Source organism: Camelus ferus, chromosome 19, assembly GCF_009834535.1.
Source record: "Camelus ferus isolate YT-003-E chromosome 19, BCGSAC_Cfer_1.0, whole genome shotgun sequence".
Lineage (NCBI taxonomy): Eukaryota > Metazoa > Chordata > Mammalia > Artiodactyla > Camelidae > Camelus > Camelus ferus.
In genome coordinates this window covers 33039347-33052381 of record NC_045714.1, presented here as the reverse complement: position 1 = coordinate 33052381, position 13035 = coordinate 33039347, and the positions used below count along the sequence as shown (strand labels likewise).

Below are 13035 nucleotides of genomic sequence, written 5' to 3'. Positions count from 1 at the left end.
CGTTGTCTTTAAGCTCGCGGCCGGCCCCCGCCCCCTCTTCTCGGCAGGGGGCCTCCGCAGGGCCCAGCCCTCCGGGGCCCCGCCCCCTCCATTCATGCTGGCTACTCGGGCGGTAAATCCTCCTACTCCTCCTCCAGGAAGCGCGCCACGACTAACTACACGGGCCCGAGCGCGTTTCCCGGGCTACGCCCTGGCCCGCGGAGCCCGCGGACCTCCCGGCTCGGCGGCGTCGGGTTTGCGCGCTGCGCGCCTCGCGGTTTCTCTCCCGGCCTCGTTGCGCCCTCGGCCTTCTCTTGGGTCAAGGTCTTGGCTCGCGGCTTCTTCCCAAGATGGCCTCACCGCCGGGTTTTCCTTCCAGGACAAGAGGGAGCCCGTCCAGGGGAGGCGCCTTATCCAGCGCCTCGTCTTCTACAAGTAGGCGGGGAGTTGGGGGTGTGGGGGTGCACGCGCGTGTTCCTGTAGGGAGGCAGAGGTGTGCGCGGCCAGGCAAATCCAGCCCATGCGATGAACCTCTAGTCTCACCCTCGGTGGCTTCTAAACAAATGATCCCACAGCCCTCGGGCACCGGATTGACCCAGGAACTCTCCCCACCACAGTGTTAACCCCCCATCCCCTCCACACTCCAGTCACCAGCTCGAGGATTTCCCCATCTCACGTCCTGCTGGGACGGAGTTCTCCACTGCCCCTCAGGCATGAAAGAGGGTGGGCGAAGCAAGCAGAAGTTGAGCCCACTTCTAGGGAGCAGTTGCCCCGTGGCCCCCAAGGGTTCCTGGTGCGTTGGGGGAGCCCCATGCCTAGATCGGGTGAGTGAGGCTGACCCTGTTTCCTCTGCCAGCAAGATAAGAGCACATGAGGAGTGAAGCAATGAGGTGCCTCTCTTAGTAGATGAAGGACCTGGGGGTCGGGACAGCCCTGAACACCCTGCTCCCTACTACTGCGGGAGACCTTGCAGAAGAGACCTATGGGACTCCGACCGCGACTGACTCAGGGCTGGTGCATGCCTCTCTGGTTGGGGTGAGCCTGGCCTGGCAGGAGACACAGGATCACCCTGGGTACCTCCTCCACTCTCCACCTTGGGACCTTCTCCAGATGCCGTTTAACTACACACCCAACCCATGGCACAGACTTCTGCAGTCATCAGAGTGGAGGATGGAGATTTGAGGGGAAACTGAAGACAGGTGGGCCGATTGCGAGGGAGCAAAGCTGGATGTGGGAGGTGCAAGGGTTGGATCCCTGAAAAGCTGCCCATTTTGCCCCCAGCCCCTCCGATCTCAGAATGCCATGTCACCAGAGGTCCCAAACACCTGGACCTTTCAACCCAGCTGTTCCAGGAAGCCACCCTGGAATGGAGGGGCAGCCTCTCATCCCCTTACTGCAGCCTAGTCTCTTTCCTGAGACCCTCACCACTGAGCTCACTGAGGAAACAGGAACCCACAGCTGAGATTTCTCCCTGTGGTCTATGGACCTGACTCTCACAGGAACTGACACTGACCCTTTCTGACCCCTTCCCCATTGTAGCCTCCTGTGTTCTGCCCCTTCGGCTTCTGTTTCCCTGGTTGTCCTGGAGAAAGCCCCGGACCCTCACACCCCTGCTGCCCCGTGAGAAGCTGTTTCCTTTAGTTCTCACACCACCAGCTGCCCTCTGTGGGTCAGAGGCTGAGGGCGAATACAGGTGCCCCAGGTCTTCTCCCCTTCCACCCCCATGCCCCACTGGGTCTTTACACACACAGGGGATTTAGGGACTTGGACATCAGCACACACGTTCCCTCCCTTGGGGTCTCAGGCTTTACTCAGACACAACCTTGAACTCTGGATTCCACAGGGCACTTAATGACTTTTTGAACTACTTTCAGCTGAGTTTTCCCCTTTTGCCACTATGCCTGTAGATTTTAGAATCCGGAGAGGTAACTCTAGTATCTCATTAAAAAACAAAAAATACAACACTCCCTTAATCTCCCTCTTCCAGCAGTTCCTCAGCTGCTTTAGAGCAAAAGTCTCCAAAGAGTCGTCTCTAATCCTCTGTCCCCATGCCCTCTTCCTACCTCTCTTAGACCCATTTATACACATCTTGTCTGCGCCACTCCCCTGAAACTCACTAAGGTCCTCCTGCTTCAGCTTTCTTTCCGGTCCCCTCCCCCACTCCCTAGGAGCACCCAGCACCTGATTCAGTGCCTCCTTTTTCTGGCACCATTTGCTTCTTTCCCTCTCACCTCCTCCCATCCAGCTTTCAGTGCTGGGCTGCCCCAGCTTTCCCTGGATCTGGGGCTCTCCATCAGCCACTGCTGACCACCAGGTTTCAGGACACCTGTCACCAAGCCAATGACTTCAACACGCCACAGCCTCCTTACCCCCACCCCCCAACCTGGACGGCTAATAGGGAATTCAAGTGAGATGCAGGTAAGAGAGGGCTCCTGAGTCCACCATTCACTACCATGCACCTGGCTGCTTCAGACCTGGGAGTCACCCCGACTCACCCACATCTGATCCATGAGCAAGTATTGTTGGCTTTACCTTCACGACAGAGCACAGTTCTGCCCACATGCACCTGCAGTCTGGTGCATCATCTGATCTTCCAACTTGCCCCCACCCACATCTACTGTCCACCGCCCATGGCTTCTCCTGGAGTTTAGGTCTAAATAAATAAATAAAAGCAAACTCCTTGCTGTGGCCTAGGAGAGAAGGGGTGTGAGGTAAAGGGTGCTCTACAAGCCAGTGCCTGCCTTTTCCCCATTTTATCCCAGACCTCCTGCTCCCAGGGGAGCACTGTTGCAGCCACAGTGGCTGCCAGCTGTTCCCCCAACACAACCGGCCCTCCCCTGCCTCCAGGCCTCAATATTCTGGGTGGCTGGAAGGTGTGTCCACAGCTTTTATTGTGGCTCAGGTCATCCTTCAGGTCTCAGAGAGGCCTTCCCCCGTTACACCATCTGAAGTGGGTTCCTGTTTCCTTCCGTTACAGAGCCTCGTGGCCCCTAACTGCAGCACGGCTTTCTTCATTCTTCGTACTCTACTGCTTGGGCCCTGTCTCCCTGGCTAAACTGGGATCTCCCTGAGAGCAGGGCTGTGTTTTTCACCAGTGCAGCACCGGTATACTAGGTGCCCAGTAAATCCGTGACATTTTGAACGCATGACCGACGCCTCCATGTACAGTTCCTGGAGGCTTTCAAGCCATCAAGCCCTCCAGGTGACCTCTTCATCCTCCAGCCTCCACTCCCGCTTAGGTTTTCCAACCAGATTCCCGATTCCCTCTGCCTCCTTCCTCTTACCTGGACTCCTCAGATGTCACCAAGTCCTTGTATTTCTTTTCTTTTCTTTTTTAAATTGAAGTATAGTTGATTTACAATGTTGTGTTAATTTCTGGTGAGTGTATAGCATAGTGATTCAGTTACACATATAAATGTACATATATTCCTTTTCATCGAGTCCTTGTATTTCTACTTCCAGTCTGCCTGGTCTCACTGCCCTCGCCATCCTTGGACACTTGGCATGCGTGGTTTCCCTCACCTTGCAGCCTTTAACTTTTCCTGGAGTCCCCTGGGTTTTACAAGCCTCTTGGGGCTCCTTGCTGCCCAGGGCAGGCAGCCTTGAGCAGCATTCCCAGCCCCTCACAGCCCTTCTCCAGCTGTGGTTGTACTGCGGCCTCACTCTTCCTGGGAGGAAAGATGCTGTTCCTGCACTAGCCCTCCGGTGATGCTGGAGGGGACTGAGGGAGGAACAGGGCCTCCACTGGCCTTCCCTCTCTCCTGGAGGAAACCTCCATTCCCCATGGGTTGGTGGGAGGAAGACCCTTTGGTGCTCAACTAACACAGCATGAAGCCTTCTCCCAGTTACTATCTACCCCTACTGAGGAAGGTCCAGGCTCCTATAAGGGCAGCCAGGAGGGCAAGGAGCCCTGTGGAGGGCCAGCAAGGACCTGCTCCCCTCAGGATGACATCCTTCTGTGGGCAACCCCACCCATACTCACAGTCAGAATCTATTGCTCGACAGGTCTACCGGCTCTGCTCAATGATTTTATCTGACCAACAGGCTCTTGAGCAGAAAGGTTCCAGAGCTGCCCCATTGCCCTCAGGTCAGGCCCCTCTACCTTCTGACCTCGGTTCCAGTTCCACAGCCCAGCTTCTCCACCAGGAAACCCCTGGTGGACAGACACCACTAAATGCTGACCTGCTTTTGCTCATCCTGCTCCGAGGCATCCCTACGAGGGGCCAAGAATCTGCATTCCCAGCAGAGCTGGCCCCAGACTTCCCTGCTTCATCTACTGCCCTCATGCCCCACTTCACTGGAATCTTCAGCAGCCACTTCCAGCTGGTGAGTTCAGTGGCCTGTCACCCTCCTGGCCATCCCCACCCTCCTCGGACTTAATGCATACCCCGCTTCCTCCTCCTCTATGGCTCTCATTTTCACTGGTCCCCTGTGCCATGGCGCTACCCAAGGTTCTGCCTTGAGCTTACCCTTTGCGGCTGACACTGCCTGTGGCCCCACTTCAGGTTGTTTTTCAAATGACCGCCAGCTCCTCTCTGCTCCAACAGCTCCGCAAAGGGAACAGGATGAACCGAGAGGAAAAGTTAGTGGGAAGGCACAGGGCAACACCCTTGGGCAAGACCTCCAGAGTGTTTGGGTCTCGGATCATTTTTATCTGTAAAACAGAGGTTGAATTTGAGTCTTTTTTTAGCTAGAAAATTCCATGAATTTTTGGTTATCAAACCATCTTTTCTCTTCCTTTTGTCCTTATTTTGCTATTTGTACATTCATCCAGGCATGACATTTCAGAGTAAAGATGAAAGGTTTCTTAAAAATTTGAAGCCATGAAGGAAAAAAAAATTAAACATCTTTACTGGTATGGGAAAAACAGAAAATGCAAATATATTCACACTTTATTTGGTTAGCTTTTAAAAAATAGATTTATAATCATTTATTAGTTTGACATAAAATTTCTTGACCCTGATGCAATTTCATTAACCAAATTATTTTGGTCAATTTAGCAATGCAGAGGCCTGGGGAAAACAGGAATAATTTGTGGATAAACAAATTTACTTTTCTTCAGATTTTTGGAGAATGAAACAAAAAAGTTTTGGACTTGTTTCAAAACCTTGGGTTTTTTTCCACTTTGGCTTTTTCCACTTCTACCTTGAAGTTATCCCCTTCGCTCTTGACTGATTAGTCATTTTGTCTTGTCAATTGTTCCTTCAAAATCACTCTACTTGATCCACTTCTCACCCCCACCGATGTGGAGCGACACTATAGTCTACATGATCTTTTTTTTTAGGGGGAAAAAAAGATCAGACGGGCTCCCATGGAACACTGGCGTCCCCGGCTGTACCTAGGCACTGTGGAGTCTTTCCTCCTCCCCAGGGGGACAATTACCTTAGTGGCTAGAACATTTTCAATTAAAAAATTTTCTTCCCTTGGTTAAGTCACTATTACTATCACCACCGCCACAACAGAACAACTGTGTTTGCTATCACTTGTACTAGACAAGACTAGCAGAAAGCAAAAGTTTTTAAATCAAGTAGGTATCTGATTTTAGTAGAAAAGCTCAGAAATGGCCTGCAGGGGGGTGTGCAATGCTTGTCCAGGGGAGCAAGCCTTTCTTTGGGGGACCCAGTTCCCAAATGAAGTTGAGGGGCCCTCGTAAGTGTTCAGTGACACTCAGCCTGGCCAATCGGAATACTCCTGACCACTGTGCCTGATTCAGGGATGGGAATGTGACCCCAGACTTGGGGCCTGCCTCTGGAGTGGGAGGTTGGGTCTTGCCTTTAGGGTATTGGGGCTGCTGGTGGCTTACTGCCAGGAGACATTGAAGCCACTGAGGATGGAGAGAGGGCTCTGATGACATCTGAGCACCTGGGTCCCTCTGAACTTGAAGCTGGTGCCACCCTGGACTCCTCTTACAGCAACCAAGCCATTCCCTTTCCATCATGAGGTGGAAGTGGGGCTATGGTCATGTGTTCTTTGCGCACGACTGTTCCCTCAATTGTATGATAGAAATGAATACATCAGCATTTCTCTGTGCTCCTCAGAGAAACTTGTGATTTTCAGCAGCTCCACCTTCTGCTCCAAATCACTTTGCACATGTCTGTCCCTCCAGGATTCCCTGATTCTGGGCTCTGGCTCTGTCAAACATGCCCTCAGGTTTCAGTTCAGCAGTCTCCCTTCCTTACTGTGGGCCCTAGTTGGGGATAGGCCCCCTTCCTGATCCCCAGACTTCCTGGCCTCTAAGTCCTCCTGACCCTTGAAGAACATCCAGCCGGGGAACTTTTCTTCAGTTACGGTCTCTCCCACCTCAGCAATTCTTTGGGGGTAATCCCCAGACCCTGGAGGTTTCTGGTAAGTGCAAGCACAAGAACTCCATCAAGGTTCAAGCCCTGTGAGGGGGCGGAGAAGGGCGGTTGGGGAAAGAGGTGGTAAGGAGAATGATTCAGTGCTGCTGCCAAACCCCCTTCCCCAGTTCTCTCAGCCATCGCATGCAGTTTTGCATTTGGTTTGTACATGACTGATTCATTACATACAGCCTCCAAACCCAAGACCATCTTCCCAAACATCTGAGGGAGGCTGCGTGTGGAGGCTGCACCCTCCTCCTTTGGCGAGCTCCGAAATCTTCCTGGTGGGGCACTTCCCTCATCTGGAGGCCCCTGTATTGAAGGTAGACAGGAGGCGGGGTCTCTGTAGATGCACTACCTCTCTGCGGTGCCCTCCTAGTCAGCCCTTCCCAGAAATAGCAGAAGCCTCTCGTCCCAGCCAGGCTAGGGGATTTGAGTGGCTGGTGGGAGGAACGAGGCCTGTGGCCCTGCCCCACCTGCGGTGGGAAGCTTGCCAGCCAGCCCCAGGCTGGTCCAGCACGGGGTCCACTAGAGCTCTGGGGGCTCCAGCCAACCTCTCCCTTAGACCCTGCGGTTCCAAGGCCACTCGACCTGGGGAGCGCCGGGAGGGGTGCTGGGATGTAACTGGGTGAGGGCAGTGACTCTGCCACCCAGTGTCCTGCTCATCCTGTTTGCAAAGTGAGACCGAGTGGCCACTTCATGGCGCTTTGGCTGGGATTAAACCGAGTTACCAGCCTGTGAAGCAACAGTTCCTACGGCAGCCTGGCCCAGGCGGGTGCCCCACTGTCCAAGATGGGGGTGCGGGCAATGGCGGATGCGGGGACCCATGAGGGTGAGGGTGGGAGAGCTTTTCTCTGGGGCCCTGGGAGACTCTGGCGCCCACGGCCGGCTTCACTGAGTCCCTAGCTGGGATCTGGGACTCCCTGAGAGTGCCTACACCAAGCCACGGTGGTCTCATATGAATCGTATTCTGTGCGGGCTGCTCCGGGGTCTGGGGAAGGGAGTAGAACCCCTCCTGCGGCAGCCCCAGCAAAGAGGCGTCCAAGGGAAAGCTGAAGGGAGGTCCCCCGTCCCAGAGGCAGGCACCTCCTCGACCCCCACGGACACTTTGGGACCATGTCTACAGCAACAGGCAACTACAGGAGGCCTAGCTCGTTCAGTGATAGTTTATTGGTCCTTCGCGTTACATCTCAGTTAACAAGGTAAATTCACATACACAACTGCAGGTAAAAACATGTAAAATAATATAAAAATAAATTGAAGGCTACTTTTATAATACTTACTGAATTAAGTAGTGTAATAAATACTATAATAAGCAAAAAGCTTCAATCACACGATTGTTTCACTGAAGTTACAGTAGTGTTTGTAAATACAAGTTTTAAATTTAAGTTACAAATATTAAAGCACTGAAAAACTAGTATAAAAGTGAATTTTGGCACGTAAGTGAGCTCTTCTGTCATTAGTATTTGACAACCTGGAAATGAGGAAGCCATTTCTCACCTACTTTTTTGAGGTACAACTATCCATCTAGGTCAGCAACGTGGCTGCAATACTTAATAGTTTACAATCTTTGAGTTAACTTTTCCCTTTTGAGGAGCCCAAAGAGCAAACCCAGAGCTTATTACTGTGCAAAAATTCTCTGAAATCCTAACAGAATTTAGGAGGGAACTTCTTGTGACCCACAGGACCTAGTGGTCGAGTCCCCAGGACTCTGTGGGGCCGACTCCACTCCTTGCCAGCAGCCCCCTCCTAGGGTGATCCCTTTTCTCCAATTTCTGCCTCCTCCTTCCAATCAAGAAACGAAAAATCCCACATCAAAACATAAAATAACCCATAACTTCAGCGACTTCAACATTATCACACTCATTCTGGGTGATATAAAACTGAAGCTGCTAAAAGGAAAAGTTGGCAAAAAGCATGTATGCCCCTGGAGGACTTCTGCCTGTCCCTAGGAACCAGGTGTCTTTGCTGGATCCCTGATATCCACTTCTAAGGTCAAAATCTAAAACACAGTGTCATGGCCCTTCCTCTAGAGACAGCCCAAGACTTACCCTTCCATCTGGAGCACCCAGAGAAATCAAGTGGATATTAAACTTCACAGTCAGAACCCAGAGGCCCCAAAGGTTCCAGAAGAGGCAGTGCGGAGAGGAGGCATCCTCCCGGCCTCAGTCCTCAAAGAGCTCACACAGTGCACTACTAGTGTGCCTCTTCGCCAGGAGCACAGCAAGTGCGCCCCAAGGAATGCCCTTTCGCCAGTGTGCCCTTCACACTCCCGAGCAGGCTGAGGAGTGTCTATGCAGGCCCCAGCCAGTTTTGCCTTTTTGGCTTTGAGACTTAATGTTTTGACTTTTTTCAATCACAGTTTCATATTCAAGTTGAGGTAATCACAGTTTCCCCTCTAACAGGAGAGGAATTGGGACAGTGGGGCAAGTTGGTGAGAGAGCATTTCTATGGATAATGGTCAGAAACCAAGACCACCACGAGGTATAGCCCCACGCAGTGTTTAAGACCCGCTTTTATGGGCGGGCTCCGACCCCTCTTTAAAAACTCTTTGTGCAGCAGCCAGGAAACGGCTCGAGCTCCTAGAAAGAGAGCTTTCATTTAAAAGTTCACAGCAGCCCACCTGGAGGAGATGGCCTGTGGTTCCCCCCACCCTACCCACCCACCCCACCTCTCCCTTTTCTAAGGCTGCTCAAGTTTGAGTTTTTAAAAAGAGCTCGGTAGAGCTAAAAGAAGCTACAGTAACTCATTGCTTATCTCATCAATTGCACTTAAGATCTATGTTATTGACTCTGAAGCAGAGGCGGGCCCATTGTGGACCCCAGCCTCTGGCCAGCCAGAAGTGAGCAGCTCCCAGACTTGGGCTCCACACCTGGGCCCTTGTCACCAGCTTTGGGAGCTGGGACTGGAGCACATGGGCTTTTTCAGAAGCCTTTCTTCATGCAAGATTTCTTATTCAATGGTATTTGGAGTTTTGTTCACTGGACTTCAAATGCAATTTTTTCCCTAATACAAGTACATTTTACTGACAAGCCCTTAATAACTGCTTTACTACTTGCATTCAGGCCTCTGTGACAGACCACATGTGCTCCATCCTTTTTCTGTCTCTCTGTGCCAGGGGCCTTTCTTAAAAACCCCTCTACAATACTAGAAACTTTGCTGGTTTTGCCTATGTGCTTCTTCCTAAGGCATGCAAAAAAAAAAAAAAAAAAAAGTGAAATTCAGAAAGCATTTACAATCTAGGCAGCTGAGGCGCTGAAGTCCTAACAGACACCACCCAAGTATCAGTGCCTGTGACCTCCCCCTCCCCCACACTAATTCTGAAGGTCAGGCATGGGATGTGCTTGTAATTCCTCTCTGATTTTTAGTCCAGCTGGAAACAAAGACTATTAGAGGGAATTCTAACTTGAATACTGGAATTCTTTGACAGTCTTGGTCCTCAGGAGACAAACAAGTCCAGGGCTAGTCACTATGCTTAGGGACATGAGTTTCCTGAAGTTTGTGGCTGAAAACCAGGCTTTCCCTGGTAAGACTAGGGGAGGGATCGGTGCAGACTCAACTTCCTTCAAGGATGCCCCCCATAAGCGATCAGAACCCTGGGCCTAAGACTAAGCAGTTGCAAGACACTGCCCTCAACAGTGAGGCAAAGCATCGCCTGGGATACCTGAGCAGCAGTTTTGTTCTTGATTTACGCGATGAGTGATGCCATCAGGGGAGCTAAAAACCAAACCCAAGAGGAACTGCTTATGTCAATTCAAAAGTCACTTCTGAAAAGCAACATGTCTCTCCCTTCAGTTTAGTCTATGAGGGAAATTCACTTCTTTTATAACAAGCTATTCAAGATCTCAGCCCAAGTTTCTGGCTGTGTGGGTTGGGACTGGCCAGGGCTTGTACTGCTCCCCCTAGGACTGGGCCCAGGGCCAGCAAGGCCGGAGCCTTCAATGGAAGGGGCCTAAGAAGGGAGGCAGGCGCTCCACTGGGGTGGAGGGCTCTCCTGGGGCAGTGTCTGAGGCCTGAGGCCTGTGGTGGCCTGGCCCCCCAGGCATGGCCACAGTTTGGGCAGCCAGGATTCTTTCTGTGTCCCAGCAGCTCCTCTCTGTGATCCAAATGCTTCTCCCCACCCTCACACAGTGCTGCAACAGCCCAAAGGAAACACTGATATCAGAGACCTAGTGGTCCAGCTGCACACAAAGTACAGTCCCGGTACGCTCCTCCTCCACGAGGACCCCCTCCCCTGCCACATCAGTGGTGCAGGTGATGCTCTTCAGCGCTGAACAGAGAATAAAGACAACATGCACTCAAGCCAGCACACAAAGGCCAAGGAGAACAAAGACAGCCTCTCCAGGGAGGGGTGTCTGGGAAAGCTGAGGTTAAGACATCCCACTTCTAAATGTCCATCTCAGGGTAGACACTCTGCAGCCTTCCTCTAGGGCTTCTGCTCAAAGAGGTCATGATACTCCTGCTGCTCCAGCTCACGGTTGTATTTCTCAATTTCCCGGTTGGCTTCTTCCACATAGTCATTCATGAACTGGTCCATGACTAGCATCTCATTAAGGAAGAAAGCCCTGAGCCTGGGGGCCAAAAGAGCTGCCCAGTCCCACAGGAACCTGTGGGCAGGTGAGGTAGGGGACACCAAGGTAATGAGTGCCCAGCCTGTGTAGAGTACCTGACAGGCTCTTTTTATATACTGGCAGCACCTGTGACGGGGGGGTGGAGCAGGGCCCTTCACGAGATCTAGAACTGAGCCCTTCAGCTCTCACCAGCACACAGCAGCACCCCATCCATCTTTTCATAGATTAACTATTGTAATCAGACCTAGTCTCCAACTTGTAAATTATGACTCCCTGATGACCACAGAACTCAGGATGTCACCAGAGCTGCATGTAAACTACAACCCACTGTATAACCTCAGCCATCACTGAATGAAGGAGAAATGTAATTTTCATGACTCTAAGAGGACAAAATGAAACGTCTGCCTCTGTTGCTTGCTGTCTATTCCCAGAATCCAGCCTGCACGAGGGGCTGGGCTGTGGTGGCTCTTACAGCCAGGCTTTCACATCTCCCCAGCCTCTCTGCCCCAGATTCCAAGGATACGTGGGTGAAAATCAGTCTTGTCACCAAAGAAGTTGACAAACTGGGTGCCATTATAGAAGTAGCCTGCAGGTAGGGGGTCCAGGTGGCGCTTCACCTGTAGAAAAAGGGTCTTGTTAGAATTATCTGACCATTTTTAAAATCATTCACTCATTGATTAAAAACAAAAACAAACAAGCCTATCACCTGCGCAAGACAGCCCACTTTGCCCTGGGGAAGACTAGACGTGCCAGGGAATGAACACTTTCCCCCAGCAGCCGTCAAGCAATGACTGATGGAGGTTCCCCCAGATCTCAGGGAGGAACTCTGGGTGTTCCTAATGGGATTAAGCCCCAGGAGCCTACAGTGGTACTGGTATGACAATACCCTTCCCTTCTCTCTTTCCCACTTTCCTTTTAAGTGTCTTCTAGAATCATTTCCAAAATAAACCACCTGCACTCAAATCCTTGCTTAAGGTCTGCTTCTGGGGAACACACACTGCAAGGACTGCCTTCTGAGGTGCCCAGTGTCCTCACCAAGAACACCCAGAGTTCCCCAGGCCCTGGAGTCCCAGAGTCCTGCCCCACCTGCTCATTACCAGGACTGGTGGACACAGCTCACGCTGAGGCCTGGACTCTCTGACCCTTATAGCCTCTGCCTCCAAACCCATCAAGGAAAGGCCTCAGTGGTGATGGGGACTGGGGCTGAGCCTGGGAGTCAGCCTGGACACTGAGCGGGCTCACTGAGGGGCCTCTCGTCCTGGCCTTAGGCTTCTACAAACTGCCCACAAGCAGCTTCTGGATCTAGACAGTTTTCTCCTGGGCCCTCACTGGTTTATCTGCGGTTTATCTAGGACAGAGGAATGGGAGGAGGAAAGGACTCCTGCACGTACCTGAACAGGGTGACAAAACAGCTCCACACCACTTGTTCCTCCCACAGGCACCAGTTCTCCTCAGCCTCAAGCCCATGTCACCCCATGTCATCCTGCCCTCCTCCTCCCTGAGGCTGCAAGGCCAGATGGGCTAAGGTTTCTCTTTACCCAGCTTCCCTCCGTGGTCTGAGAGAAGCAAGACCTCCAGCATGCCCTACAAGCAGCTTGCCTCAGTCAGGAATCCTAAAGGATGGAGCTGTGCAAGAAGAGCCTTGGGACACTGAGGGGCGTGGGCCCCCAGGGCAGGGGACTCACGTGGATGTTCCTGATCTCCTGCTGGGTCAGCATCCCTCTGGTCTTCAGGGCTTTCCTCTGAGGTTTCTGTGCAGAGATGTAAAGAGGTGTCAGATCCCAAGAGAGCTGATGGAGTACCTGGGAGGGTGAAGGCTCAGAGCTCTGGGGGCGAGTTATGTGACTACGAACCCAGCGGAGGAGAAAGCACGAGCACGGTCATGCCTGGATACAACATCCAGCCCATCTGCCCCTTAAGACCACCTTCCGGCCGTGGAGTCTTACGTGCCAGGGGGAAAAAGTGGTAGGAGAGAGACTGGTGCTTTTGCAAATAGGCATGTTTCTACCTCTGCAGATTCTCAACCCTAAGCCCAGTGAGTGACAGACATGCAGACAAAAGAACAACTGAAAGTCCCATGTCAGATTCCCACAGATTCCTACTCATTTAAGAGTTTATCCAGTGAGTCTGAAAAAGACACAGCCTGC

General features: G+C 52.1%; 1 protein-coding gene and 1 long non-coding RNA gene across 4 annotated transcripts in view; one reads left to right on the top strand and one right to left on the bottom strand.

Annotated features, from left to right (window-relative positions):
- The first annotated feature begins 218 nt into the window (after positions 1-218).
- On the top strand, positions 219-3272 carry LOC116657968. Of its 2 annotated transcripts, XR_004313165.1 has the most exons (4): positions 219-414; positions 836-1178; positions 2225-2397; positions 2957-3272. It is a non-coding gene; the product is annotated as an uncharacterized LOC116657968 (long non-coding RNA). The 2 variants fall into 2 exon arrangements; XR_004313164.1 differs by lacking the exon at positions 2225-2397.
- Positions 3273-7469: 4197 nt separating this feature from the next.
- C19H20orf194 (chromosome 19 C20orf194 homolog) overlaps positions 7470-13035 on the bottom strand; it is a 107955-nt gene continuing 102389 nt past the window's right edge. For both annotated transcript variants that reach the window (XM_032461940.1, XM_032461941.1), the window contains exons 35-37: positions 12574-12639; positions 11412-11505; positions 7470-10856 (exon numbers count right to left, since the gene is read on the bottom strand). In XM_032461940.1, the coding sequence (XP_032317831.1) occupies positions 10744-10856; positions 11412-11505; positions 12574-12639 (273 nt within the window). In that variant the 3' untranslated portion in view covers positions 7470-10743. The remainder of the gene's footprint in view (positions 10857-11411; positions 11506-12573; positions 12640-13035) is intronic.